This window comes from Macaca mulatta, chromosome 12 (genome assembly GCF_049350105.2).
Source record: "Macaca mulatta isolate MMU2019108-1 chromosome 12, T2T-MMU8v2.0, whole genome shotgun sequence".
Taxonomy (NCBI): Eukaryota; Metazoa; Chordata; class Mammalia; order Primates; family Cercopithecidae; genus Macaca; species Macaca mulatta.
Window position 1 is genome coordinate 129,944,795 of NC_133417.1, and position 26,328 is coordinate 129,971,122.

Below are 26,328 nucleotides of genomic sequence, written 5' to 3' on the forward strand. Positions count from 1 at the left end.
CTTGAAAAATAGGCCATATGGCAATACTATGTCTGCTTTGCCATATGGCACTATGAAGGTGGGTAACAGTGGCTCTTCTTAGATGGAGCATATACATGTCTGTTTTCCAGAATCTTCACTCATTGTTGTTACTTTCCTGTCACTGCTAGGCATTTGAATTCCTGCCTTAGTTTCATACATACCACTGGAAGTTTTGGGCATAGAAGAAGACAAATATATTTAGTCAATCAGAGCATGACCAAGATGCATTTCATATTCTTTGTAATTCATTATATTTAAAAATATGCTTTGAGGGCTTATTATTAAGCACTATATCCAGCCGAGGAACAGAGATAGAGCCTTGTTTCTTTAATCAAAATGTTAAATGATTTAATTTCAAAGCTTAACATTTTATAGTGTGGTAGTTTTTTTTTTTTTTTACCAGAAACTGTTAGATTCATGTAACTGTTCAGCTCACTGAACATGGGTGAAATGCCAGTTACATACTCATCATTGAGCTAAGCATTGGGGATATTTGTCATATTAGCTTGGCCAGTTATGACATTACAACTTGCATAGTTGTCATGTATTTTAAAAAAGTTTTACTGTTTGGGGAATGTTTCTTTTTAACTGAGGTTAAGGTAAAATTTCCAATTTTATACATATGCAAAGAATATAATTGTGCATAAACTAAAAATGCCAAGTATCTCATAGGTAATAGCTTAATTATCGACTCAGTGTGTGTCTTTATTCCCAGAGGCGTGTATTTTCACGTCCAATTTGTATCTTTCCCCTCTAACTGTAACCTTGCCCTATTGTATATTTGTTATCATGTTGGGAATCTTTTTAATATTAAATGAATACCATAAATAAAAGAAGGATTTCATTTTATTACATGACTTTTACCACAGGGTGTTGGTTGCTTTATTTCTCTCTTTTCTAGAAGCCTGTGACTATTAAAATTTATTCTTAGAAATGGTATGAACCATTCCTATCCTTTCTTTGCTTCACTGCTTCCACTTGGTGCAAGCTCGTAGGGTCCTGGACCATGTTTCTTGGTATTTACAACAGTAGATCGCAAGCACAGCTGTATGGCGGAAGTCACCTTGGAAAGCTCATTTAAAACGTGAATTTCATGTCTTCTTTCTGCCTTCCCCAGCTCCCCCAATCAATCTAGTAGGTCTGTGGTGAGGCCTAGGAATCCGCATTTTAACAATCTGGAGATTCTAATACAATATGATCTTTGTTTAAGAAGGGTATTTGTATCAGAAACTCAATTGCTATAAACAGGAAGAGGAGCTGTTATGTTAACTAGAAGTTGGGGAGTTCTGAGAACTTCCATCTCTTGAGTGGTGATGAGCGGAACCATTTTTTCTCTCCTTCCAGTCAGGTTTAGTGTGTTTGCCCTTAGTCAGCTCGCACTTGCTCTGAGTCCACAATGTACACTACGGATGTTGCTGTGTTTGAGCTCACACGTCTGTGACACAGGCTCTTAAAGAACAAATGAGCTAGTGTCAGTGAAGTATCAATACATGATGAACAAAAAGGAGAGTCAGACTTATGTCACAGAAAACAAAGGATAGTTGCTTTTATGCTACTAATCAAAACCAGAACTTTTTTTCTAGGCTTGTTCTAGCTTCATCTGGAAAGTGAACAGAATCATTTCTTGATGGCATAGTACAGACCCTGACACTTAGCATATAATCACATTTAATTACTCACATGTTGTATAGTCTACAGTAGCCACTGCACACATACCAGTCCTTAGCATTCAGCAACAACAAAAAGTAATTGCTTCCACTCCTTGGCCAAACAGGTCCATTGACCCAATACCAAGTATTTTGTGTGTCTTACTGGACATCTTGCCAGACTTCTTTATAGGGAAAGACACTGACCTAGCTAGACCTTGGTGCTCCCATCTCTTGAGAATCAACTGTTTCTTACATTTAATCATTTCACATATCCTATTCTGCAATGACACTTAGCTGGTTTGTGGTCTGATTTGGTGAGTATTTCAAAGAACTTGAATTTTTGGAATATGAAGACATGTCCGTGGGTAACAGGAAACTGACTGTCTTTGTCTTGTCCCTATAGGAAGCAAAATAAAGGGAAGAAAAAGACTTTTTAGTGAGCCTTTATACAGAACATTGATGATTTTTCCCCCAATCACCAAATATTGTCTACAGTGTTAAAAAGTTCACTTAAAAATATATCATGGTATTTTTTAAGTTGTTCAACAATGATATAAGTATATATATTGGAATGACCTTTTAATTAAACCCAAAGAATAGTGTGGATAAAATAAAAACTTAAAACTATTGAGGGAGAGACTATGGCTGAGAAATGATTATTAGTTTGATGTTCAAAGTAGAAGACTATTTCATTATTAGGCAGAGTCTCTTGCTTCAAATCTCTTCAGCTCACGAAATGAAGCAGAAACTTGAGGCAATTATTTTATAATCCAGATAAATCTGCTCCCTTTGACTGTGAATTAACTGAATATCCATCATGCCTGAAGAGTAAAGGGGGTAAGAGCAATAGCCCCATGTTATCTGAGGGATTATATCTTTTCATTTTGCCTACTTCTCCTTTTACCTCTAAAATATTACATAGAATTTAGACGTTAACCAGGAGAAACTGCTCTTGGGAATAAATCTAAAGAACAGTGTTTAAAATGACTGCCTTTTCTTCATTTTTGTTCTCTTTTGTGGGAACAAAGAGGGTAGATAAGGCAATAATTTCACTGAATGACATTTGGTGGCCTGTGTCTCAGAAAATACAGCTGCACCTTTTTTTTTTTTTTTTTTTTTTTTTTGAGACAGTCTCATTCTGTCGCCCAGGCAGGAATGCAGTGGTGTGATCTCGGCTCAGTGCAACCTCCTCTTCCCAGGTTCAAGCGATTCTCCTGCCTCAGCCTCCCCAGCAGCTGGGATTACAGGTGCACGTCACCATACCGGCTTATTTTTATATTTTTAGTAGAGACGAGGTTTCGCCATGTTGACCAGGCTGGTCTCGAACTCTTTACTTCAAGTGATCTGCCTGCCTTGACCTCCTGAAATGCTGGGATTTCAGGCATGAGCCACCATTTCCGGCCAGGCCAGCTGCACCCTCTTTTGGGAGGAAGGCAGGCCAGCGCTTCTAAGCACTGGGATCGATAAAATAATAACAGCCACTGCCACTTGGTGAGCAGTCACTCAACCACCTCATTTACTCTTCACAAAAACTGGGAGGTCACTGCCTTTAGGATTCCCTTTTTACAGAAGAATAAACTGCGACACAGGGCAAACTAGTAACTTTCTCCAAGCCCACATTGTTTGTAAATGATGACAGAGGTGGAATTTTGGCTGATTCTCGAAGCTGCCTCCTTAAACTTCTTTCTGGATTTGGAAAAGGACAGAATACATTTATTGTAATGAATTTGGTTTAGCCTATCAGTACACTGAATAACATAACATTTCTAATTTTAACTGTTTATGTGGGCCCTTGTCCCTAAGCTTGTCAACTGAAATTTGTTTTTCTAAAACACAGGAAGAAAAGATCGAATTTCTATGTCAAAATTAAGGAAAAATTAAAATCCTATCTTTAGTTTCTGGAAAGCTTTGATTCTTAGAAATACTGACATTGGCATTATTTTGTAAAATACTTTCTTGGTATAATGGAAAAGTTCACAGCAAATTAGGTATGTTGTCTGATATGATTCAAAAGTCAGTGCAAACAAATTGGTTCTGGATAAATATTTGTAAAATGCTTTGAAAGCTATTAGTAAGGAAATTAATTTCCCACATAATCAGAGGAATAATATAATGACATTTTACTAGTTAATTCCTGAGACTATAAAAGACATATTTAAAAAGGACTACAATGAAAAAAAACATGCTCAATTCCTACTCAATAGTTCTAGTGGATTTCATGCCAATCCAGCTGTTGATTTTAAGCCAATACTGACTTTCTTGCTTTAATACAACCTTGCAATTGGCTCAACCTTTCAAATTAACTTTTACGTTAGAAATGGGTTGTGTTCTAAATAGTTCATTAGTTGGCAGCTTGGAAGTTGGAAAACATTTTACTTTAGAAAAATAATACCTTATAAATGTTGGTTAGGTTCCCATACTATTGTAGAAAATAATATAAATTGAAATGGAAAAACTAATAGTACTATAATTCTGAGCATTGTAGGTCTCTGAGAATGATTTAAATGCAAAAAATAAAACATTATGATATATACACCATATAATTTCAACATATGTGGACACAAGCTATCCATCTCAATGGTAGTTATTCAGGTAGTAGGATTATTTACTTTGTATATTGCCTCTATGTTTTGTAACTTTTTTTTTTTTTTTTTTTGAAACAGAGTCTCACTCTGTCACCCAGGCTGGAGTGCAGTGACCCAAACTCGGCTCACTGCAACCTCCGCCTCCTGGGTTCAAGCAATTCTCCTGTCTCAGCCTCCCAAGTAGCGGAGACTACAGGCATACACCACCACACCTGGCTAAGTTTTGTATTTTTAGTAGAGATGGGGTTTCACCATATTGGTCAGGCTGGTCTCGAATTCTTGACCTCAGGTGGTCTGTTCACCTCAACCTCCCAGTGCTGGTGCTGGGATTACAAGTATGAGCCACCGTGCCTGGCTGTAACTTTTTTTTTTTTTTTTTTTTTTTTGAGACAGAGTCTTGCTCTGTTGCCAGGCTGGAGTGCAATGGCGTGATCTCGGCTCACTGCAACCTCTGCCTCCCAGGTTCCAGCGATTCTCCTACCTCAGCCTCCCAAGTAGCTGAGATTATAGGCGCCTGCCATCATGCCTGGCTAATTTTGTATTTTAGTAGAGATGGGGTTTCACCATGTTGGTCAGGCTGGTCTCGAACTCCTGACCTCAGGTGATCTGCCCACCTCAGCCTCCCATAGTGTTGGGATTACAGGCATGAGCCACTGTGCCCGGCACCTGACCATAACTTTTTTTATGATAAACATTTAGTGCTCTTATAGAACTGGAAAAAATATATATATTTATATATACACATACACACATATATGTATATACATATACATATATGTGGGTATATATATACATATACGTGTGTGTGTATATATATACACACACTTTTTTTTTTTTTTTTTTTAAGGAAAAGGACATATCTCTGCCATTCTTCTGTTTTCCTTTGGAGACACGTGACCAATGGAACCCAATGGTTGAGTGTTCATTTCTTGTTTCCATATCCCACATTTGCTCTATAAATAAATCTCGTTGGCTCCACCTTTGATACACATCTAGAAATCACACCCACTGCTGGCATGCTTGGCAAAGGAATAATCACCTCTTGCCTAGATTATTTTATAGCCTTCAGTCTGGTCTCCTTGTTTTCGATATTGTTCTCTTAAAATTTTTCACAATACGGTTTCCAACCCAAGAGCTTTTTACAAAATGAAAAGAGCATGTTACGCACACAAATTTATTTAGAATAAATCCAGAGTCACTGGAATTGGGTGGAAGGCCACCCTTGGCTCTCTGCCTACCTGTCCTTCTGCTCACCGGCTTGCTCACTTGTCACACCAGGCTCCTGGCCTCTCCTTGAACACACTGGCCATGCTCCTACCCAGGGTTTCTGCATTTGCTCTTCTCAATGCCTAGAGAGTTCTCTCAGCCTTGATCAGGACTCACTCTCTCTCTGCCTTCTTTACTCCGATGGAAAGGCATTCTTTGGCCATGGTATCAAACATTTCATCATGTTCCTCTAATCCTTCTTTATTCGCTTTATTTTTTGCTTTGGTACTTAACACCATCTAACATGATATACACTTTATGTATTTGCATGTTTACTGATTATCATGTTGCAAAGAAATAAGCTCCACATGGGCAGGGGTTTTTGACAGTTCACTTTCCTGCTGTATCTGCAGGGCAGAGAATCTTGCCCAACATGCAGCACACCCTCAGAATACATTTATTGAATGAATGAATGTAATAAAAGTATAAAAACCTAGACTGAAAAGATAAAAACCAATGTCATGATTACATTTGCTCCGGGGAGGACAAGGGAAAAGTTACATAACTTACTTTCTTTCTTTTTTTTTTTTTTTGATGGAGTCTCACTGTTACCCAGGCTGGAGTGCAGAGGCGCGATCTCGGCTCACTGCAAGCTCTGCCTTCCGGGTTCACGCCATTCTCCTGCCTCAGCCTCCCGAGTAGCTGGGACTACAGGCGCCCACCACCATGCTTGGCTAATGTTTTTTATATTTTTAGTAGAGATGGGGTTCCACCATATTAGCCAGCATGGTCTCGATCTCCTGACCTCATGATCCGCCCACCTCAGCATCCCAAAGTGCTAGGATTACAGGTGTGAGTCACTGCACATGACCGCTCGTTTCTTCCTTCCTTCCTTGCCCGCCCGCCCTCCCTCCCTTCCTTCCTTCCTTTTTTCCTTCCTTTTTTCTTAGAGGCAGGGTCTCACTATGTTCCCCGGGCTGGTCTCGAACTCCTGGGCTCAAGGCATCTGCCCACTTCAGCCTCCTAAAGTGCTGGAATTACAGGCGTGAGCCACCACATTTTATTTCTTTTATATATAAAAACATCTGAAGCAAATGTGGCAAAACTTTTTGCATCTATTGGTACATGTAACATTAATTTCTGAATATTTCTGTATTTTGGAAGTTTTCAGAAGACATTTATTCTGGCTTTCCAATAATTTCATGATAAAGCATATATTCCTTAGCATTCCATGAGTGGCCTTTAATGATGAATTCTTCTCACTTCTCCATCCTCATTTATTTTACTACTTTTAGTTTCTCTCAAAGACATGACTTCTTCTATCCTCATGTCAGTTTCATTCTACTTGGGATGACCTTTCCATTTTTCTTTGGCTAAATCTAGTAGTCCTTGGTGACTCCAGTTACTCTTCCCTTTCTGCAAGGGAAACACAATTTTCATCCTGTTTTTGGAAATCCAAATAAAGCTGGCTCAACCTTTGTATCCCACATCCTGTGGGAAGTCCAGTGCCCTTTCCAATATTTACGAGAATTCCTACAGGCTTCTTGCTTATGGTTATCTCTTGATTTGCTTTTCTGCCACTGCTGAGTTCGATGGTGCTCTTGGTCTCTCAACAATCATATTTTTGCATTTTCTCTTTCCTGTGGTAAGCTAATAATCATGAGACCCAGGTCCCCTCCTCTTGATGTTCCTCCTTCTACTCACACAAGACAAAGACAAGTAGAGATCTTGCTGAAGAGTTAGGGCCTCACTGGGAGTTGGAAGGTAGGGTTACAGAGTGTGGGAGAGAGGGGGCAGTGCACGCTGCTGCACAGTCGTGCAGATAAATTGGGGTTTGTGTTAGAGGACTTGACTCTACCGCTTCAGGAGCCACTGGCCAAGTTTCCCCTAACAGACCGTGGCCTGTTTTAATTTTTCTTTTGAGATGGAGTCTCACTCTGTCCCCCAGGCTGGAGTGCAGTCCCGGTGCCATCCCAGCTCACTGCATCCTCCGCCTCGTGGGTTCAAGTGATTCTCCTGCCTCGGACTCCCAAATAACTGAGGTTACAGGCACAGGCCACCACGCCTGGCTAATTTTTGTATTTTTAGTAGAGACAGGGTTTTGCTGTGTTGGCCAGGCTGGCCTTGAACTCCTGACCTCAAGTGATCCAGCCAGCCTCAGCCTCCCAAAGTGCTTTCTTGACTTGTCTCATATCCCTCCTAATCTCAGGCTGTTCCAGCTCTCCAAATACCAATTCACATAGTTTGGAGAGCAGATTGGTTTTTTCTTTGTCTCTTGGCCCTTATGAGTTATGCCTAAGTAGTTTTTTTTTTTTTTTAAAACAATTCCCCTAAAGCCCACTAAGGCACCTGCCTCCACCAGAACAGCTGTTCTCAGAGAGGAGTTCTGCATTCAGCTCTTAAAGTAACTGTGCCTTCTCCCTGAGATGCACTTAATTGCAGTGGATAGTTTACTTGTGTGCCTTTGTCACTAAATGAGAGTTTTGAATGTAACAGCTTACTTTTGCTGAATCTTGTATTACCAGTGCCTGGCTTAGAATATGATCACTAATGCTTAATGAATAAATGGATACTAAGTTGTCCACTTGTTAGAGGCATCTATTAGAGGGTGCCATTTAACCTCAAATAAATTTGTTACTTTAAATTCCCAAAGTGGACATAGGTGAGATGGAAATTATTTAAATGCTATTTGGTTTAGTTTCCTCCACTAGATAAGACTTCACTTATCCAGGGGAATGTCTCAGTAACCATCTCAGCATGTGCCTGTACACCAGCTTGAAGTGTATTGTACATTACCTGCAACCACAAACATGCTCAGGAGAAGATCTTTGGCTGGTACTATTGCTGGTGAAAGAATCTGTGGCAAACACCTTTTCTTCCATGTCTTGCTTCTTAATTGGAGAACATGCCAGTGACTTAAGTGTTCCCTGAGCTTCTAGAATTCCGCTCTTTGAGTGACTTTTCCCAGCTTTCCAGGGATCATTTACAGCAGATGAGCAAACTGATGATGAAATGGAATAGCGTCTGACAATCATGACATTGCCTGTACAAAAACATAAAATTCAACTTAAAAATATTCTACCCTAATGACACTCACAATTGAAAAATGATAGAATTTTATTGAAACCAACTAGACAGAACTATTGTTTCTCATTACTTTTTTGGCATAAAAGATATCCATTTGGCCGCACATGGTGGGTCATGCCTGTAATCCCAACACTTGGGGAGGCCGAGGCGGATGGATCATGAAGTCAGGAGATGGAGACCATCCTGGCCAACATGGTGAAACCCCGTCTCTACTAAAAATACAGAAATTAGCTGGGTGTAGTGACAGGCACCTGTAGTCCCAGCTACTCAGGAGGTTGAAGGAGGAGAATTGCTTGAACCCGGGAGGCAGAGATTGCAGTGAGCCAAAATCATGCCACTGCACTCCAGCCTAAGTGACAAGACGGAAACTTCGTTTCAAACAAACAGACAAAAAAAAAAAAAGCATTCATTGATTTATTTTACAAATATTAATTGAGTGCCAACCATATGCCAGGATCTTTTTTAAAAGATGGGATGTGGTAGAGAACAACATAAAATTCCAGAGCACACCTTCTTATGTGGAAGACAGACAGTAAACAAACAATATATAATAGAATTCACATAGTAATACATTCTAGGAAGACAAATAAGGCTGATGAGGGCAAGGGGATAGAGACAGATGCAGGAAGATGTTCAGAGGCTATTTCAATTGTGTGGCCAGGGAAGACCTTTCTGAGAATACAGCATTAGAATGAGGGCTTGACATACATAGATAATAAAAAAAAAGACCTTAAAATTGGGAGAACGTGAATCTTCCAGACATGCCAATTCTTGATGGCCTTCTTACTCCTGATTTTAGAAGAACAGGCTTATCCATAGTGTCTGATCACCTAAATGGCCTCAGGAATTTAACAGGTTGTTGCTAACTGGCCTATGATTGCATGTCTTGGCCTTAGTTGGGACAGTCGTTAGGAGGATGTCTATTGAATGAGAGATGAACACCAAGGAGACACATGGCAAAGAGCAAAGATGCATGGCTTGGGAAATTGGAGAGCCCCTGAAAGAGATGGAGAGATTTGTAGCTTTAGTTTCCAGGGGCTTCCAATTCAGTTTCTGTTCATAGTGTCTCCCAATAAACCCTTTCCTTGAGGTAAATCAAATCTTTCTTCTTTTTTTTTTTTTTTAATAACGAAAACATGTTGATTAAAAGAGCTTTATTTTAGAGGGTCTTGGTATGTCTGAATGCCAGCTCTTACACTGCATTAACTCTGATCTGGAGCCAGTCATTTAACCTCTACTTGGAGGTCTGGTGATTATCCAGCATCTACTTGCTTGTCCAGTGTTGTCCATGTGGCTTACAACACTGACCTCATGGGTTGTTTTTCATTTTCCAGAGCACTTTATGAGTGATTGTGGAATCTTCATTCTTTCTCACTGCAGCTTTGCCATGAACGAGCTTGAAAGTGTAAAAAAAAGCACTGCATTATGGGTAGGCTTTGCGAGTGCCAGAAGCACAATTATTTTTTATTTATGCTTGCTGGCCGCTTCTGGAAAAAGCAGACAGAAAATCATTATGGTTATTGCAAAAGGTGGAGGCTATTTCGGCTTTTTGTAGAACAGAAGACTGAATTGTAGGAGAAGTCTAGGGAGAGTTTAAGTTCAAATCTATCTGAAGTGATTAACTGCAAATATTATTCATAAATGATCTTTAAATGCTCCCTGTGGTCATGGTATATAACTTGTATAATTATCTAAAAACAGATCTGTGACTACTTACAAACATAAAAGTTTTTGTTTAGGATTATAAAACAATCCCTTGATACTGAATCGTAGGAAAACACAACAGGAAATCATGCTGATGATAGCAAAGTTAGGTTTATTTTCACTGGGGACCTACAGTTAATTTGGGAGTGATTAGCATATAGGCTCATTGTTCATCTCCATGGGTCACAAAGGGTCTGTGTCCTTTAGTTTCTTATTAACAAAAGAGAAAAGATATTCAACACAGCATCACAGGCTTATTAGAACAGTTTCAAAGATCACAGCCAAATGCAGTTTATTTGCCAGCAAAGGATGTGAGCAGAGAATCAGAGGTCCAGCAATGCTGTAGAGAGTTGTTTCTTTTATCTTCACTGCGGCAAATTGCTTCAAGGTTCCACAGGGCAAGAGGGGCTGGGAAACATCTCTGAAAGTGCTGGCTAGATTTCATATCTACCAAATATTTATGCACTATTACAGATGTTTCCATGAGCATTTATCCAGCAAGGATTCATTCTGAGCAGGCACTCTGCATTCTCAGTACATTCTATCACCACGCAGCTGTGTCTGGGCTGTAGCGTAGCTCTGTGTCCTCAGGTGACTTCAGGGGAAGTAGGGTTCTCCACTCACAGAGAGCCTCACTTCATCTCACCACACATACCAAGGAACACATGGAGGAACTTTTAGTTCTAAGTGATCCACTTCCAGGCCCTCCTTAATTGTTCCCTTTCTTAAAGGAGACTCATATTTCTGATTTCACATTATTCTTTCTGAAAGAACAGGTTTATGTATTTTTGTTTCCAAAAAAGGATTGGAGAAGTTGGATAAGATAATCTCTATGAGGCTTATATTCTCAACTGTAAATAAGGAAATTTCTACTGGATGACCTCCCTCTCTCCCTCCCTTCCTTCCTTCCTTTTTGATGGAGTCTTGCACTGTTACTCAGGCTGGAGTGCAGTGGTGCAATCTTGGCTCACTGCAACCTCTGCCTCCTGGGTTCAAGCGGTTCTCCTGCCTCAACCTCCCAAGTAGCTGGGACTACAGGCACATGCCTCCATGCCCATCTAATTTTTATATTTTTAGAAGAGATGGGGTTCCACCATGTTGGCCAGGATGGTCTTGATCTCCTGACCTCGTGATGCACCCACCTTGGCCTCCCAAAGTGCTGAGATTTCAGGAGTGAGCCACAGTGCCTGGCCTCTAACGTTCCTTTCTAGTAACAGATTTGTATGATTCAATTAATTATGAGTATGAATTTCAATTGACTTTGGCAATTGGTATTAAAACTACTGATAAAACTTATGCTCAAGTCAAATAATATTTTTTCTGACACGTCCAATGATATTATGACAACATTTAGTCTCACTTACACTATCTTTACTCCTCTCAACAGCCCTGTGAGGTAGATTCCATCATTACCTCCATTTTACAGATGAGAAGAGTGATCATAAAAAGCTCTACATCACTCTACATTCATAGAATCACAGAATTTTGCAGTTGGAATAGGACTTGGAAAACTTTTAGCCCAATCCACTTACTTTTACACGAGGATGCTAAGATCTGAAAGTTTATGTGATCTGCCCAATGTTGACCAACTGTTACAAAACAATTAGGAATACAGCCCAGGTGTCTTCATGCTGAGGACAATGTTCTTCCTACTTATGTCACTTGCTATTTTAATAGCTCATAACATTTAAGAAACAGGTAAACATCATTTAAAGTAACTCAACTGGACTCCCAATTACAAATCGAAATCACATTTCTTTCTGTGTTTTATTTGTGCAATAAGCAAGGTTTCCTACAATTTTATCAAATATTTTTCACCAGTATTTTTTTTTGAGACAGGGTCTCACTCTGTCACCCAGGCTGGAGTGCAGTGGTGCACGCTTAGCTCACTGCACCTCAAACTTCTGAGCTCAAGGAATCCGCCCATCTCAGCCTCTCAGGCTCTCAAGTAGCTGTCTATAGATGCACGCCATCCTGCCTGGCTAATTTTTTCCTGGCTAATCTTTTTCTTTTTCTTTTTCTTTTCTTTGTAGAGATGGGGGTCTCACTAGCATGCCTAGGCTGATCTCAAACTCCTGTCCTCAAGTGATCCTCCTGCCTTCACCTCCCAAAGTGCTGGGATTACAAGCATGAGTCACCATGCTTGGCCTCACCAATCCTTTTCAAAGTTAATGCTAACATTCTTACTGGAAATTACCACCCATATGCTGAAGAAGTATGATACCAATTGTGCGTTTAACTCTTACGAATATGTTCGAACCTCCTCTAAGCTTGATGATTAGACCCTGAGAATTTAAAGGGCAATACTCTGTTCTTTGAACAGCGTTAATACATGTTTTGAAACAGGACAGTTAGTTCTAAGACGCAACTTACTTTTCTCTTAGGATAAGTACCACAGATAATAGATTGGAAGGATTATTGTTTATTTTTGGAGTAAGGCAGTGGTTTTCAATGGTGGATGGGGTGCGATTTTGTTCCCAAGGCAACACTTGGCAATGCCTGGAGACATTATTGATGGTCATAACTGGAAGGAGAAGCCTGAATACTCCAGCATCTAGTGGTTAGAGGCCAGGGAAGCTGCTAAACACCCCACCATGCTCTATGACCTCTACAGTAATTATTCCGTCTCAAATGTCAGTAGTGCAGAGGTTGAGAAACCCTCAACTAAGCATATATTACAAATATCCACATCTTTATTTTCCCAGCAGGAGAATGTCTAACCTCCTTTAGTTCACTCTTTCACAGTTTTATTAAATAACCAGTAGACAGTTACTCAATCCAGAGTTGTAGTTATGAAAAGGGAAAAAGACCTGGATCGGAATCTGTTTTCAGCTTTCAAATATAGGGTCTCATATTAGAGAGACACATCTCTAACTGGGAGACCAAACCAGCAAATATGACCTGTTCCATTGTCAAGCTGTTCAGAACTTTTTTTTTTTTTTTTTTCTTTTTGAGACAGAGTCTCACTCTGTCGTCAAGCTGGAGTGCAGTGGCACGATCTCGGCTCACTACAACCTCCACCTTCCCGGTTCAAGTGATTCTCCTGCCTCAGCCTCCCCAGTAGCTGAGATTACAGGTGTGCACCACCACGCCTGGCTAATTTTTGTATTTTTAGTAGAGACAGGGCTTCACCATGTTGGCCAGGTGGTCTCGATCTCTTGACCTCATCACCCGTCCGCCTTGGCCTCCCAAAGTGCTTCTAATTGGCAGTGCCTGAAGCTTTTGACAGATTATTTTAAGAGTTTTGAGTATTTAATTATGTATATCAATTATTTTATTTGAATATGTTGTGTGTAGGCAAGTATTGACGATTTTAATATAGAGTGTATTTCTCACTCTGCTGATTTCTGACCCCATGTGTAATCTTCACAGTCAAAATATTTCTCGTAAAAGGTGAGAGATTTGGCCGGGCACGGTGGCTCATGCCTGTAATCCCAGCACTTTGGGAGGCCAAGACGGGCGGATCACAAGGTCAGGAGATCGAGACCATCCTGACTAACACAGTGAAACCCTGTCTCTACTAAAAATACAAAAATTAGCCAGGCATGGTGGCGGGCGCCTGTAGTCCCAGCTGCTCAGGAGGCTGAGGCGGGAGAATGGCTTTAACCCGGGAGGCAGAGCTTGCAGCGAGCCAAGATCATGCCATTGCACTCCAGCCTGGGTGACAGAGCGAGACTCCGTCTCAAAAAAAAAAAAAAAAAAAAGAAAAAAAGGTGAGAGATTTGATTTTTAGGTTATATCAAACATTGACCCTGTATCTTGAAGTCTTCAATCTGGATAGCAGGCTGAATTATGTGCAGCATTCATTCATACAGGACAGTAAAGTTATTAGTAAAACATGGATAGGAAATAGTATCTGCCATTTGTTTTGCCTTCACCAGGTGCAATACTAAGCATTTAATTCATATGACTGTAGTTAATCCTCACAACCTTGTGAGATAGGTACTGTAACACTTCCAGATGAAGAAAACAGAGATTAAAGAGGTCTAATCACTGGCTTAGAGACAAGTGGCTGAATCACAAATCATTGGCAACCATATTTGTTTACTCTGACATCCATTCCCTTATCTGGTGTGCATACTGTTCCAGCCTTATAAGTGTGTGTGCCGTTTGACATACACACATTCAATGTTCTATTATGCAGCATTTAAATAGTTGAAGTTAAAGAGGAAAAAGACCACAATGTTCCTAGCGTGACTGGTTTCCACAAACCTGTCTCTCTTATCTTTCCTAGCAAATATGGAAGAAGATTTAGTGTTGCTATAATATGTTGCTTGAAGATGCTAAAGGCATTTTTGTCTAGGGATTCAAAGGTAATCTACTAGGAGGAAAGGGATGAAACCCACCACTGTTATTACCAAACTATACAGTTATGTGATCAGCACAATACACTTAACTATTTCACAATATTTGCAAAATGGGCACAGTCCAGAAGAGCTTGGAATGTTTGGGTACCTTGGTGTTCCTGCACTGCTGGTGCTGCATCAGGGGAAACGGCACCCTGAAGGGTTGCTGGAGATTGTCCTGGTGCTTCCTCCTCCCTTTCGTCTCCTGATTCTCCCCCTGAGCCTGAGGCCTTCTGACTACTTGCAGTGAGTTTCATCCGGAGGGCTTGATTCTCTTTCTCCAGTTTGTGGATCTCTGCTTGCATTTCCTGGATAACTCTCACGAGCTGGATATTAGCTTCCATTGCCTCTTCTCATGTCACTCTGGTTGGCTTCTTTGGGAGAGACAAGTGGGCTTTTCCTCATGAGCCCAAAACACAGTCTACTCAATGGGTCTGGCTGATCCTGCTCATAAACCTTCCTGAACAATAGATGTCACTCTTCTCTGCACCATCTTTCAGCACCTGGAGGGTTAGGCTGCCAAGGGAGGTAAAGGATCTTCCATGAAGTATTCATTGTGGGTTTTGTTTTTCAAAACAGAGATTTTCTTTCTATCTTTTATTTCATGTCAATCCACAGTTCTAGAATATTGCTTTGCGTGGGAGGAGAAGAGAACACTCCACAAATTTCCAGTGAGGAACAGTTTCTTGTTTCCATCATGAACTTACCATCACAACAGCCACTCCGTCTTTTCTCTGTTGCCACTTCTGGGATCAAATGTTTCTCAGGATCACCAGCTGCCACAACTGCATCAAAATGGACATAGAAGAATTATGCCATGTCTTCTCTGTCAAATGTGCCGTAGTTCTGCATTTTTTTGCTAAATGATTAATTTTGACACTTATTAAGGAAGGGTAGTAACATTAATCACAGGGGTCATATGAACTGCAGGGATATTATTTAAATATGATGTGGTAATTAATGCCTAAATCCCTCAAGATAGGCCAAGGAAGGACAGATATTATCACTCCTCAGCAAGTTTCTATCTTACAAGCATTTTGCTATTATTTACTTATAGGATGTTTGCCTGGGCAAAGGCTGCCAGGGGTATTTTGGGAATGTAAGAAGATACAGGCTAAACATTAATCTTGAATGAGAGAGACACGTGACAATTACAGCTTTTGTTACCTATTTCCTGAAGAGGTTTCTTTGTGGGGAAATGAAAAGTACAAATCTTAAATAGCATATGCCCGGATAGCAGTATCTGCTTGGAAATTCAATTAACGTTTAAACATAAATAATCTTTTGCAATAGGGTGAAACTAATTAGAAAACTTTTTATGGGGACAGATTTTCTTTCACATTCATTTTTGTTTTTTCTCTCTCTCTCTGCGTGTGTGTGTGTGTATGTGTCTGTGTGTATTTTCCCGTCCTAATACATATTTGTTGATTGATCCAAGGCTGTTTAGATGGAAGGAATGACTGGAGAAAGTATTACTCCTTTTTTATTCATACAAATGTATTTTATATGTTTGAATTTTATGTTCACTAAAAAGTCAGTATATAAAAATGATGAGGGCATTTTGATATACTATTTATATTTGTATTTAACTGAATTTCAGTAAACATGTGCGACTCCAGAGGCTCTAGAAGTAGGTTGTAGAAATATGGACTATGGAGCAAAATGGGATTGGAAAGGTCATCCAACCTCACCACCCAGTGGATATTCAAATCTGTTCCACAGTATCTCTGCAGTGGATCATTGATCCTATATATGAGTATTTCTTTTGTAGGAGAGTTTCCTTCCTACGATTTTCTTTTTAAGAAAATTTACTCATAAATGAGATGGGCAGTATTATTATCCCCATTTTACAGCAAAGGAAATGGGCATAGAAAGTTGAAGAGACTTGGCCTAGGTCAGGGATACTAAATGCAGGCAATGTGACTCAGGAGTTTAAATAATTACTTATACTGTGCCCCTTAGAATTGTGACCACCTCATCAGATATTCTTTAAATTTTTTTTATTTTTAAGTATTATTAATACAAAACAGTTGTACACATTTATGGGGTACATGTGATTTTTTTTTCTTTTTTTGAGACAGAGTCTTGCTCTGTCGCCCAGGCTGGAGTGCAGTGGCGTGATCTCGGCTCACTGCAAGCTCTCCCTCCCGGGTTCGCGCCATTCTCCTGCCTCAGCCTCCTGAGTAGCTGGGACTACAGGTGCCCGCCACCATGCCCGGTTTTTTTTTTTTTTTTGTGTGTGTGTGTGTGTGTGTATTTTTAGTAGAGACGGGTTTTCACTGTGTTAGCCAGGATGGTCTTGATCTCCTGATCTCGTCATCTGCCTGTCTCGGCCTTCCAAAGTGCTGGGGTTGCAGGCATGAACTACCACGTCCGGCCCACATGTGATATTTTGATAAAGCATACAAAGTATAATGAGCAAATCAGGGTAACTGGGGTATCCACCACCTTAAGCATTTATCATTTATTTATGTTGCTTTTTAACTACAATTATTTCCATTGACCAAAAATTGGTCTCATGCAGCTCGTTCTTAGTGCTACTCTTTGGAGATGTTATGCAGTATGTCTAATCTTTGCTTTAATAAACATTATTGTTCCATCATGTTCCAGCGAGTTTCTACACTCTAGAATAAACAGCCTCGGTATTTTTAGGTATTGTTTTATTCTAATGTGTGTTCCAGGGCCTGGAGTGCATCTTAACATGTTTCGCTTTGTCAGTAGGTGTCTTGAACTAGGATATCTAGGTCTAAAGGCATTCTCCTGAATGCATCTGGCTAGAATAGGACAAACTGCCTCAGGTTCCATAAAGTATTTTGTGGTATATTCCACAAAAATGGGCCATAAAATTTCATTCTTGAAATTGAACTCAGTGTTGAAATTGTATTTGCTGCTTAAAATTGCATTCAGCAACAAAGCAGAATGTGAAAACAGCTTGTATTGTTATTGGAAATGACAAGATTATATCATTATTTATAGACAATTTGATTACATATCTAGAAAGCCCAAGAAAGTAAATCTGGGTGGGTGCAGTGGCTCACACCTGTAGTCCCAGAAATTTGGGAGGCCGAGGTGAGTGGATTCCTTGAGCTCAGGAATCAAGACTGGCCTGGGCAACATGGTGAAATCTGTCTCTACAAAAAATATCAAAATTAGCCAGTCATGGTGACATGTGCCTGTGGTCCCAGCTACGCAGGAGGCTAAGGTGGGAGGATCGCTTGAGCCAGGGAGGTCAAGGCTGCCGAGATTGTGCCACTGCACTCCCAACCTGGGTAACAGAGCAAGCCCCTGTGTCGAAAAAACAAAACAAAACAAAAAAACCCCACAAATAAAATAAGTCCAAAATTTTATTTTGTAATCTACTCGTATGTTACAAAATAGGCACTTAAAAATCAACAGTTTTTCAAAATACTATCAATGACCAGTAGAAAACAAATGAAAAATATTCCACTGACAATAGGTCTCTGCATGTAAAATACCCAGTAATTTTTTTAAAGTTTGTAAGGTTTATTATTAAAAAAAAACCCAAAAAACATTTTGCTGAAAAATAAAAGAAAACTTAGGAAAATGGAAACTATTTTCTTGGCAAGAAGACTGAATATTTTAAAAGAAGACTTAATTGAATTTCTTTTCTTTACTGTTTTTCTTTTTGAAATGGAGTCTTGCCCTATTGCCCAGGTTGGAGTGCTCAGCTCACTGCAACCTCCGCCTCCTGGGTTCAAGTGATTCTCCTGCCTCAGCCTCCTGAGTAGCTGGGATTACAGACGCACACCACCACGCCCAGCTAATTTTTGTATTTTTAATAGAGATGGGGTTTCACCATGTTGGCCAGGCTGGTCTTGAGCTCTTCTGCTCGTGATTCGCCCACCTCGGCCTCCCAAAGTGCTGGGATTACAGGTGTGAGACACTGTGCCTGGCCGTCTTAATTGAATTTCTAATCAAAATCTCAATGGGACTTTTAAAAAAAGAAATTGTTGAAATCATTGTAAAGGTCATCTGGAAACAATTATTATGAAGTATGTGAAAATGAAGAGTAATTATTGGGGACTTGCTGTATTCAATTTTTCAATATAAAATGAAGTTATAATGATGAAAACAGCAAATATTGGTGAATTTGCAGGCAGGGTAAAGTTACAGACATTTCCTAGAAGAATAGCAAATGGCAAAACATGAGGAAAAAAGCTCAACTTCATCAGTAATTTTGCAAATTAAATTACTGAAATTTTTATTGAAGGGCCTAAGAAGTTAGCAAAGATTTTGAAAATAAAAAAAGTTAATGCAAATACTATTAATAATTGACAAGTCTTTCAGATAAAGCAATTTAACAATAAGTATCAAGGATATTTAACAAGTTCTTAACTATAAGCCTTTAAATTCCACCTTCTAGACTCTACCTAAGAAAGTAATTGCATGTAAAGATTCTTATAAAATGATGCATACTGCACATTGATAGTAAAACGCTGGAAATAACCTAATTGCCCAAAAGAGAAAGATGAATAAACAAAATATGGTATAACCGTAAAACAGAATAATATTCTGAACCTGAAAATATTGAGTGCAAAAATTAGTATACCCAACTGATATGGTTTGGCTCTGTGTCCCCACCCAAATCTCGTGTTGAATTGTGTTTCCGAGTGTTGGAGATGGGGCCTGGTGGGAGGTGTTTGGATCATGGGGGTGTTTTCTAATGGTTTAGCACCATCCCCCTAGTGGTGTCTCATGAGTGAGTTCTCATAAGATCTGGTTATTTAAAAGTGTATAGCATTTCCCCCTTCTCCCTGTCTCTCCTGCCGTCATGTGAAAACGTGCTTGCTTCCCCTTCACCATTTCGCCATGATTGTAAGTTTCCTGAGGTCTCCCCAGCCATGCTTCCTGTACAGCCTGTGGAACTCTGAGTCAATTAAACCTCTTTTCTTTATAAATTGAGAAACCTTGTCTCTACTAAAAATACAAAATTAGCCGGGTGTGGTGGCATATGCCTGTAATCCCTGCTACTTGGGAGGCTGAGGCAGGAGAATTGCTTGAACCCGGGAGGTGGAGGTTGCGGTGAGCCAATATCATGCCATTGCACTCCAACCTGGGCAACAAGAGCAAGACTCCATGTCAAAAAAAAAAAAAAAAAAAAAAAAAAAAAATTACCCAGCCTCAAGTAGTTCTTTATAGCAGTGTGAGAATGGACTAATACACCTACTGTACATAAAACATTATCTAAACTATGTTAAAAATGGAAAGAAATATCCCAAAGGAAAAACAGTTTCTAACTGTGTGTGGTAAGATTTTTGATGATTTTTAGTTACCCATGTATGTTATCTGAATTTTAAAAAATTCTGTAATTATGTGAATGGCTTCTATAATAAAAAAATTAAGTAATGAAAATGGAATAAATAATATGAATGAAATTTAATAAAATGAAGTGATATTACATTTTTTTGGAATTTTTGGTGGACTTTTGAAGTCAGATGACTAGTGAAAACTGGAATTTTCTTACCAAAGTTGTTGTAGTCTGTAATAGTTGTCATAAAAATTTGAAATTTTGATATTTAGTGAAAGCTGTTTAGAATTAGTAAATTTTTTTTTTTTTTTTTTTTTTTCTTTGAGTCAGAGTCTTGCTCTGTCTCCCAGGCTGGAGTGCAGTAGTGCGATCTCGGCTCACTGCAACCTCTGCCTCCCAGGTTCAAGCAGTTCCCGAACCTCAGCCTCCTGAGTAGCTGGGATTACAGGCGCCTGCCACAACACCCAGCTAATTTTTGTATTGTTTGTAGAGATGGGGTTTCACCATGTTGGCCAGGCTGGTCTTGAACTCTTGGCCTCAAGTGATCCACCTGCCTCAGCCTCCCAAAGTGCTAGGATTACAGGAATGAGCCACCACGGCCAGCTGGTTTACACACACACACACACACACACACACACACACACACACACACACACGTACGTACGTATATGTTGTAAAGCACGTGGATGTCTTATGTAGTGGAATAGGCCAAGGTTTCCCTAGGCATCTACATAGCTAATTTCGTCTCCTGCATCAGCTAGTAAACACCATACCTCCAGCCCCCAGCCTCCAGTGTGAGTCAGCACTGTGGGAATTGAGTAGGCCTTTGGCTCTTCTCGGGTCTGAGGGCAACATTTTAGAAAAAAAGATTAGCCACATTAGGATGTCTGCTTTTCAGACACTGGAAACCTGGCAAGTACCTTCCTTCCACCCTGCTCAAACAAATACCACAACATTTGCCTTTTCTAGACATAACATCATCTTTCTGGGATATGGTGTGGAGGGGTGATATGTGGCTTCCTTACCTGTCAGAACCTTCCATTTTAGTCAATGACAAAGAATGAACAAGGTCAGAGTAAAAAGAAGGGATTTTGACTGGATCATCAGCACTCGATCATATTTCCTTCTGTGCAGAGATAACCAATTGCCTTACCCTCTATGACATAATAGGAAAATGTCACTTACATGAAATCTTATGTCTTACTTTTCAAGCAGACATACATCCTGCTGTTATAAATTATTTAAACAGCTGCTGAGAAATTCTACTTTTGCAGCATTTGCCAAGAATTTACTTTGACCTTGAACTTGATATGCAGCTATTGTCACAGTGATTTCCCAGGTGACCAGAAGCATCTGGTGTTTCTATGAGCCCAGACTCAGCACTAGATTTGACAGTCTGCCATTTTGCTGTTGTTTTGACATTTGAGTACCACAAAGTGTCAGAGCAGTCGTGTGGAAAGGCAGAAGGAGATGAAAAGTTTTTGATGGGCACGACATACATGAAATGCTGATGAGTCTGTGAGAGGGATGTTTACAGATGCCCTGGGTCAACTCACATGAAAGAGATTAGCTGCTTCCTTGTTCAGCCAGACATGAGATGATCATGGCTTGGTTAGGTTTGTGTGAATACAGGGACTTCCTTGGAGGCAGGTATGGGAAGGAACATCTACCATTTGGTAAGCCGATGAGAATAGGAATTTCAAAGCCCCCTTGACTGGCATGTGTGCCAACAATTTGAACCAATGTAATGGACAGGGAGAAGATCCCAGGTCCTAACTTCTGCTCTGTCATTAACTCATTATTAAATCTTAATTACAAAATATAGACATTGCAAAAATTATAAATAAATGTCTTATAGAGGGAGTCAGGTAAAATAAATGACTAGAGATGCTGAGGTTGGCAACTACTCAGCTCCAGCCATTTGCTGCCATAAAGGATTGTAATTGCAGTGTTTCCAATTCTTTCGACTGTCAACCTCAAGTAACATCAGCGAGAGTGGCTCTCAAAATAAATGAGTTTGTTCCGGAACAAGCATGGGATCATAATTTAGGATATGCATGCTATGGTGGATCACAGGCATATCCAAGGAGTTTAGGATAAGGGGAAATTTTTAAAGGCAAAAAGCAGAAGTTCACACAAGCTGTCCTGAAACTAACTTCATTAGTCACAGAGGCTCACTGCAGGAGCTGTTGATTACTCACTGGCAATGCTGATCATTGTTGGAAAGACGTCTTCATTGAAGCATCATCTTATCTAGAATTTTTTGTGGTGTCAGAGAGTTCTTGAAATAGTTCTTATCATAGGCATATGTGAATAAGGACCTTCAAAGAGTCTTTGAAATAGTTCTAATCTCAAACATACATGCATGAGGTCCCCTCCCTCATGACCTCTTGGCTCTGCTTTGGTTTAGGTCTGATGTAAGTGACTCCATCTTGGCTTCAGCAGCTTTCACAAGGCTTTCCAAAAGAAACCGGGCATTCAGATTTTTCGGTGTATTTTTAACTGATATATCAGAGTTGTACGTATTTTGGGGGTACATGTGATATTTTGATACATATATATAATGTATAATGAGCAAATCAGGTTAATTGGGATATCTGTCACCTCCGACATCTTTTCTTTGCATTGGGAATATTACAATTCTTCTGTTCTAACTATTTTGAAAAATACAATAAATTACTAACTATAATATCAAACACTAGAATGTATTCTTTCTATCACACTGTATTTTTGTACCCATTAACCAACTTCTTTCTATCCTTTCCTTTCACCTTCCCTTTTCAGCCTCTGGTTACCATCACTGTACTCTTCACTTTCATGAGATCCAGTTTTTTAGCTCCTGCATATAAGTGAGAACAGGTGCTCCTTGTCTTTCCGAGCCTGGCTAATTTCACTTAACATAATGACTTCCAGCTCTATCCATTCTGCAGCAAATGACAGGACTTTTTTAAAAAAATCCATTTGTCTGTGGATAGGCATTTAGGTTGATTCCGTATTTTGGCTGTTGTGAATAGTGCTGCAATAAACAAGGGAGTGCAGATATCTCCTCAATATAACAATCACCTTTCTTCTTCTTCTTCTTCTTCTTCTTCTTTTTTTTTTTTTTTTTTTTGAGACGGAGTCTCGCTCTGTCACCCAGGCTGTACAGTGGCACGATCTAGGCTCACTGAAAGCTCTGCCTCCCGGGTTCACGCCATTCTCCTGCCTCAGCCTCCCGAGTAGCTGGGACTACAGGCGCCTGCCACCACGCTTGGCTAGTTTTTTGTATTTTTAGTAGAGACAGGGTTTCACCGTGTTAGCTAGGATGGTCTCGATCTCCTGATGTCGTGATCTGCCCGCCTCGGCCTCCCAAAGTGCTGGGATTACAGGCGTGAGCTACCGTGCCCAGCCCAACAATCACCTTTCTTTTAGATATATACCCAGCAGTGGAATTGCTGGGTTGTATGGTAATTTTAGTTTTACATTTGTTTGTTTATTTATTTATTTTTGAGACAGTTTTGCTCTTGTTTCCCAGGCTGGGGTGCAGTGACGCCATCTCGGCTCACTGCAACCTCCACCTCCTGGGTTCAAGCAATTTTCCTGCCTCAGCCTCCCTAGTAGCTGGGATTACAGTCCTGTGCCACCATGCCTGGCTAATTTTTTGTATTTTTAGTAGGGACGCAGTTTCATCATGTTAGCCAGGCTGGTCTTGAACTCCTGACCTCAGATAATCCATCTGCCTCAGCCTCCCAAAGTGCTGGGATTGCAGGTGTGAGCCACCACACCCAGCTGGTACTTCTATTTTTAGTGTTTTGAGAAACCTCTATACTGTTTTCCATGATGGCTCTACTACTTTACATTGCCACCAGCAGTGCACCAGTGTTCCCCTTTCTCTGCATTCTTGCTAGCATTTTTTTAAAAAATAGCCATTCTAAGTGGGGTGAGATAGTATCTCATTGTGGTTAATTCACATTTCCCTTGTATACCTGCTGGCCATTTGTATGTCATCTTTTGGGAAATGTCTATTCAGGTATTTTGACCATTTTTAAATTAGATTATTTATTTATTTGCTACTGAGGTGTTTGCTTTCCTTATATATGCTGGTTATTAGTCTCTTGTTGGATGGATAATTTGCAAATATTTTTCCCATTCTGTAGGTTGTCTCTTCATTTTTAGCTTGATGTAATCCCATTTGTCTATTTTGGCTTCTGTCGTCTGTGCTTTTGAGGTCTTGCCCAGAAAACTTTGCCCAAATCACTCTTCTGGAGTGTTTCCTAGTGTTTTCTTCTAGTCATTTCATGGTTTCAGGTCTTACATTTAAGTCTTTAATCCATTTTAATTTGATTTTGTTTATGGTGAAAGATGGGGATGTAGTTTTATTCTTCTGCATATGGGTTATCCAGTTTTCCCAGCGCCATTTATTATAGAGTCTGTCTTTTCCCCAGTGCATGTTCCTGGCACCTTTGTTGAAAATGAGTTGTCTCTAAGTGTGTGAATTTATTTCTCAATTTTCTTTGCTGTTCCATTGGTCTATGTGTCTGTTTTTATGCCAATAGCATGCTGTTTTGTCTACTATAGCCTTGTAGTATAATATGAGATCAGGTAGTGTGATGCCTCCAGTTTTGTTCTTTGTGCTCAAGATTGCTTTAGCTATTCTAGGTCTTCTGTAGTTTTACACAAATTTTGCAATTGTTTTTCTTATTTCAGTGGGGAATGTCATTGGTATTTTGATAGGGATTGCATTGAATCTGTAGATTGCTTTGGGTAGCATGGACATTTTAACAATATTGATTCTTCCAACCAGTGGACATGGAATATCTTTCCATTTTTTTGTGTCCATTTCAATTTCGTTCATCAGTGTTTGGTAGTTTTCCTTGTAGAGATACTTCACTTTTTTGGTTAAATTGATTCCTAAGTATTTTATTTTCTTTGTAGCTATTGGGGTTTATTGCTTTTTCAGATTGATTACTATTGGCATATATAAATGCTACTGAATTTTGTATGTTGATTTTATATCCTGCAATTTTACTGAATTTGTTGTCGGTTGTAAGAGTTTTTTGGTAGAGCCATTAGGATTTTTGAAACATAAGATCATGTCATCTGCAAACAAAGATAATTTGACTTTTTCCTTGCCAACTTAGATGCCTTTTTTAAAAAAACTTCTCTTGCCTAATTGCTCTTGTTAGGACTTTAATACTGTTTTGAATAAAAGATAAAAGTGGTGAAAGAGGTCATTGTTGTCTTGTTCCAGATTTTAGTGGAACAAGTTTTCAATTTTTAAAAATCAGGTTTTCAATTTTTCCCCATTCAGTATGTTAGCTGTGGGTTTGTCATACATGCTTTCATCATGTTGAGGTATGCTCCTTATATACCCAATTTGTTGAGGGTTTTCGTCGTGAAAGGATGTTGAATTTTATTGAACACTTTTTCAGCATCTATTGAAAAGATCATGTGGGTTTTGTCCTTGAATCTGTTGATGTGATGTATCATGTTTATTGATTTGCCTATGTTGAACCATCCTTGCATCTCTGGGATGAATCTCACTTAATCATGGTAAATGATCTTTTTAGTGTTGATATATTTTGTGTATCTGTCCCTGAACAAATCTCATGTTGAATTGTAATCCCTAATGCTAAAGATGGGGCCTGGTGGGAGGTGTTTGGGTCATGGGGGTGGATCCCTCATGGTTTGATACTGTCTTTGCAGTAGTGAGTTCTTGTGAGATTTGGTCATTTAAAGGTTTGTGGCATCTCCTCCACCACTTTCTCTCTCCCATTGCTCCTGTTCTCGCCATGTGAGATGCCTGCTTCCACATCACCTTCTGCCTTGAGTTAAAGCTCCCTGAGGCCTCCCCAGGAGCTGAGCAGATGCCAGCACCATGTTTGCGCAGCCTGCAGAACTGTCAGTCAATTAAATATCTTTTATTTATAAATTACTCAGCCTCTGATATTTCTTTATAGCAGTGCAGGAATGGCACAAAAGTGTTGTTGAATTCTGTTTGCTAGTATTTCATTTAGGATTTTTGCATCTATGTTCATCAAGGATATTGGTCTGTAGTTTTCTCTTTTTTTTGGTCTTTGCTTGGTTTTAGTATAAGGGTAATGCTGGCCTCATAGAATGAATTTGGAAGTACTCCTGCCTCTTTGATATTTGGAAATCATTTGAGTAGAATTGGTATTAGTTCTTCTATAAGTGTTTGATAGAATTCAACAGTGAATCCATCAGGTCTTTTCTTTGAGATTCTTTATTACTGCTTCCCTTTACTTGTTATTGTTATTACTGCTTCCCTTTACTTGCTATTGTTATGTTTAGGTTTTCAGTTTCTTCATGGTTCAATCTTGGTAGGTTGTATTTGTCTAGAAATGTATCTACTTCCTGTAGGTTTTCCAATTTGTTGGAGCATAGTTGCTCATAGTATTTCTAATGATTCTTTGTACTTCTCTGGTATCAGTTGTAATGTTTCGTTTTTCACCTCTGATTTT

At 39.6% G+C, this 26,328-nt stretch overlaps 1 protein-coding gene across 1 annotated transcript; it reads right to left on the reverse strand.

Annotated features, from left to right (window-relative positions):
* Positions 1-1,943: 1,943 nt before the first annotated feature.
* Positions 1,944-14,942, reverse strand: CCDC195 (coiled-coil domain containing 195). Its single transcript, XM_077956658.1, has 3 exons — positions 14,708-14,942; positions 8,258-8,504; positions 1,944-2,067 (listed from the first exon to the last, which is right to left on the reverse strand). Exons 1-3 carry the CDS (start codon positions 14,940-14,942, stop codon positions 1,944-1,946), a joined length of 606 nt encoding a protein of 201 aa, XP_077812784.1.
* Between the last annotated feature and the right edge of the window lie 11,386 nt (positions 14,943-26,328).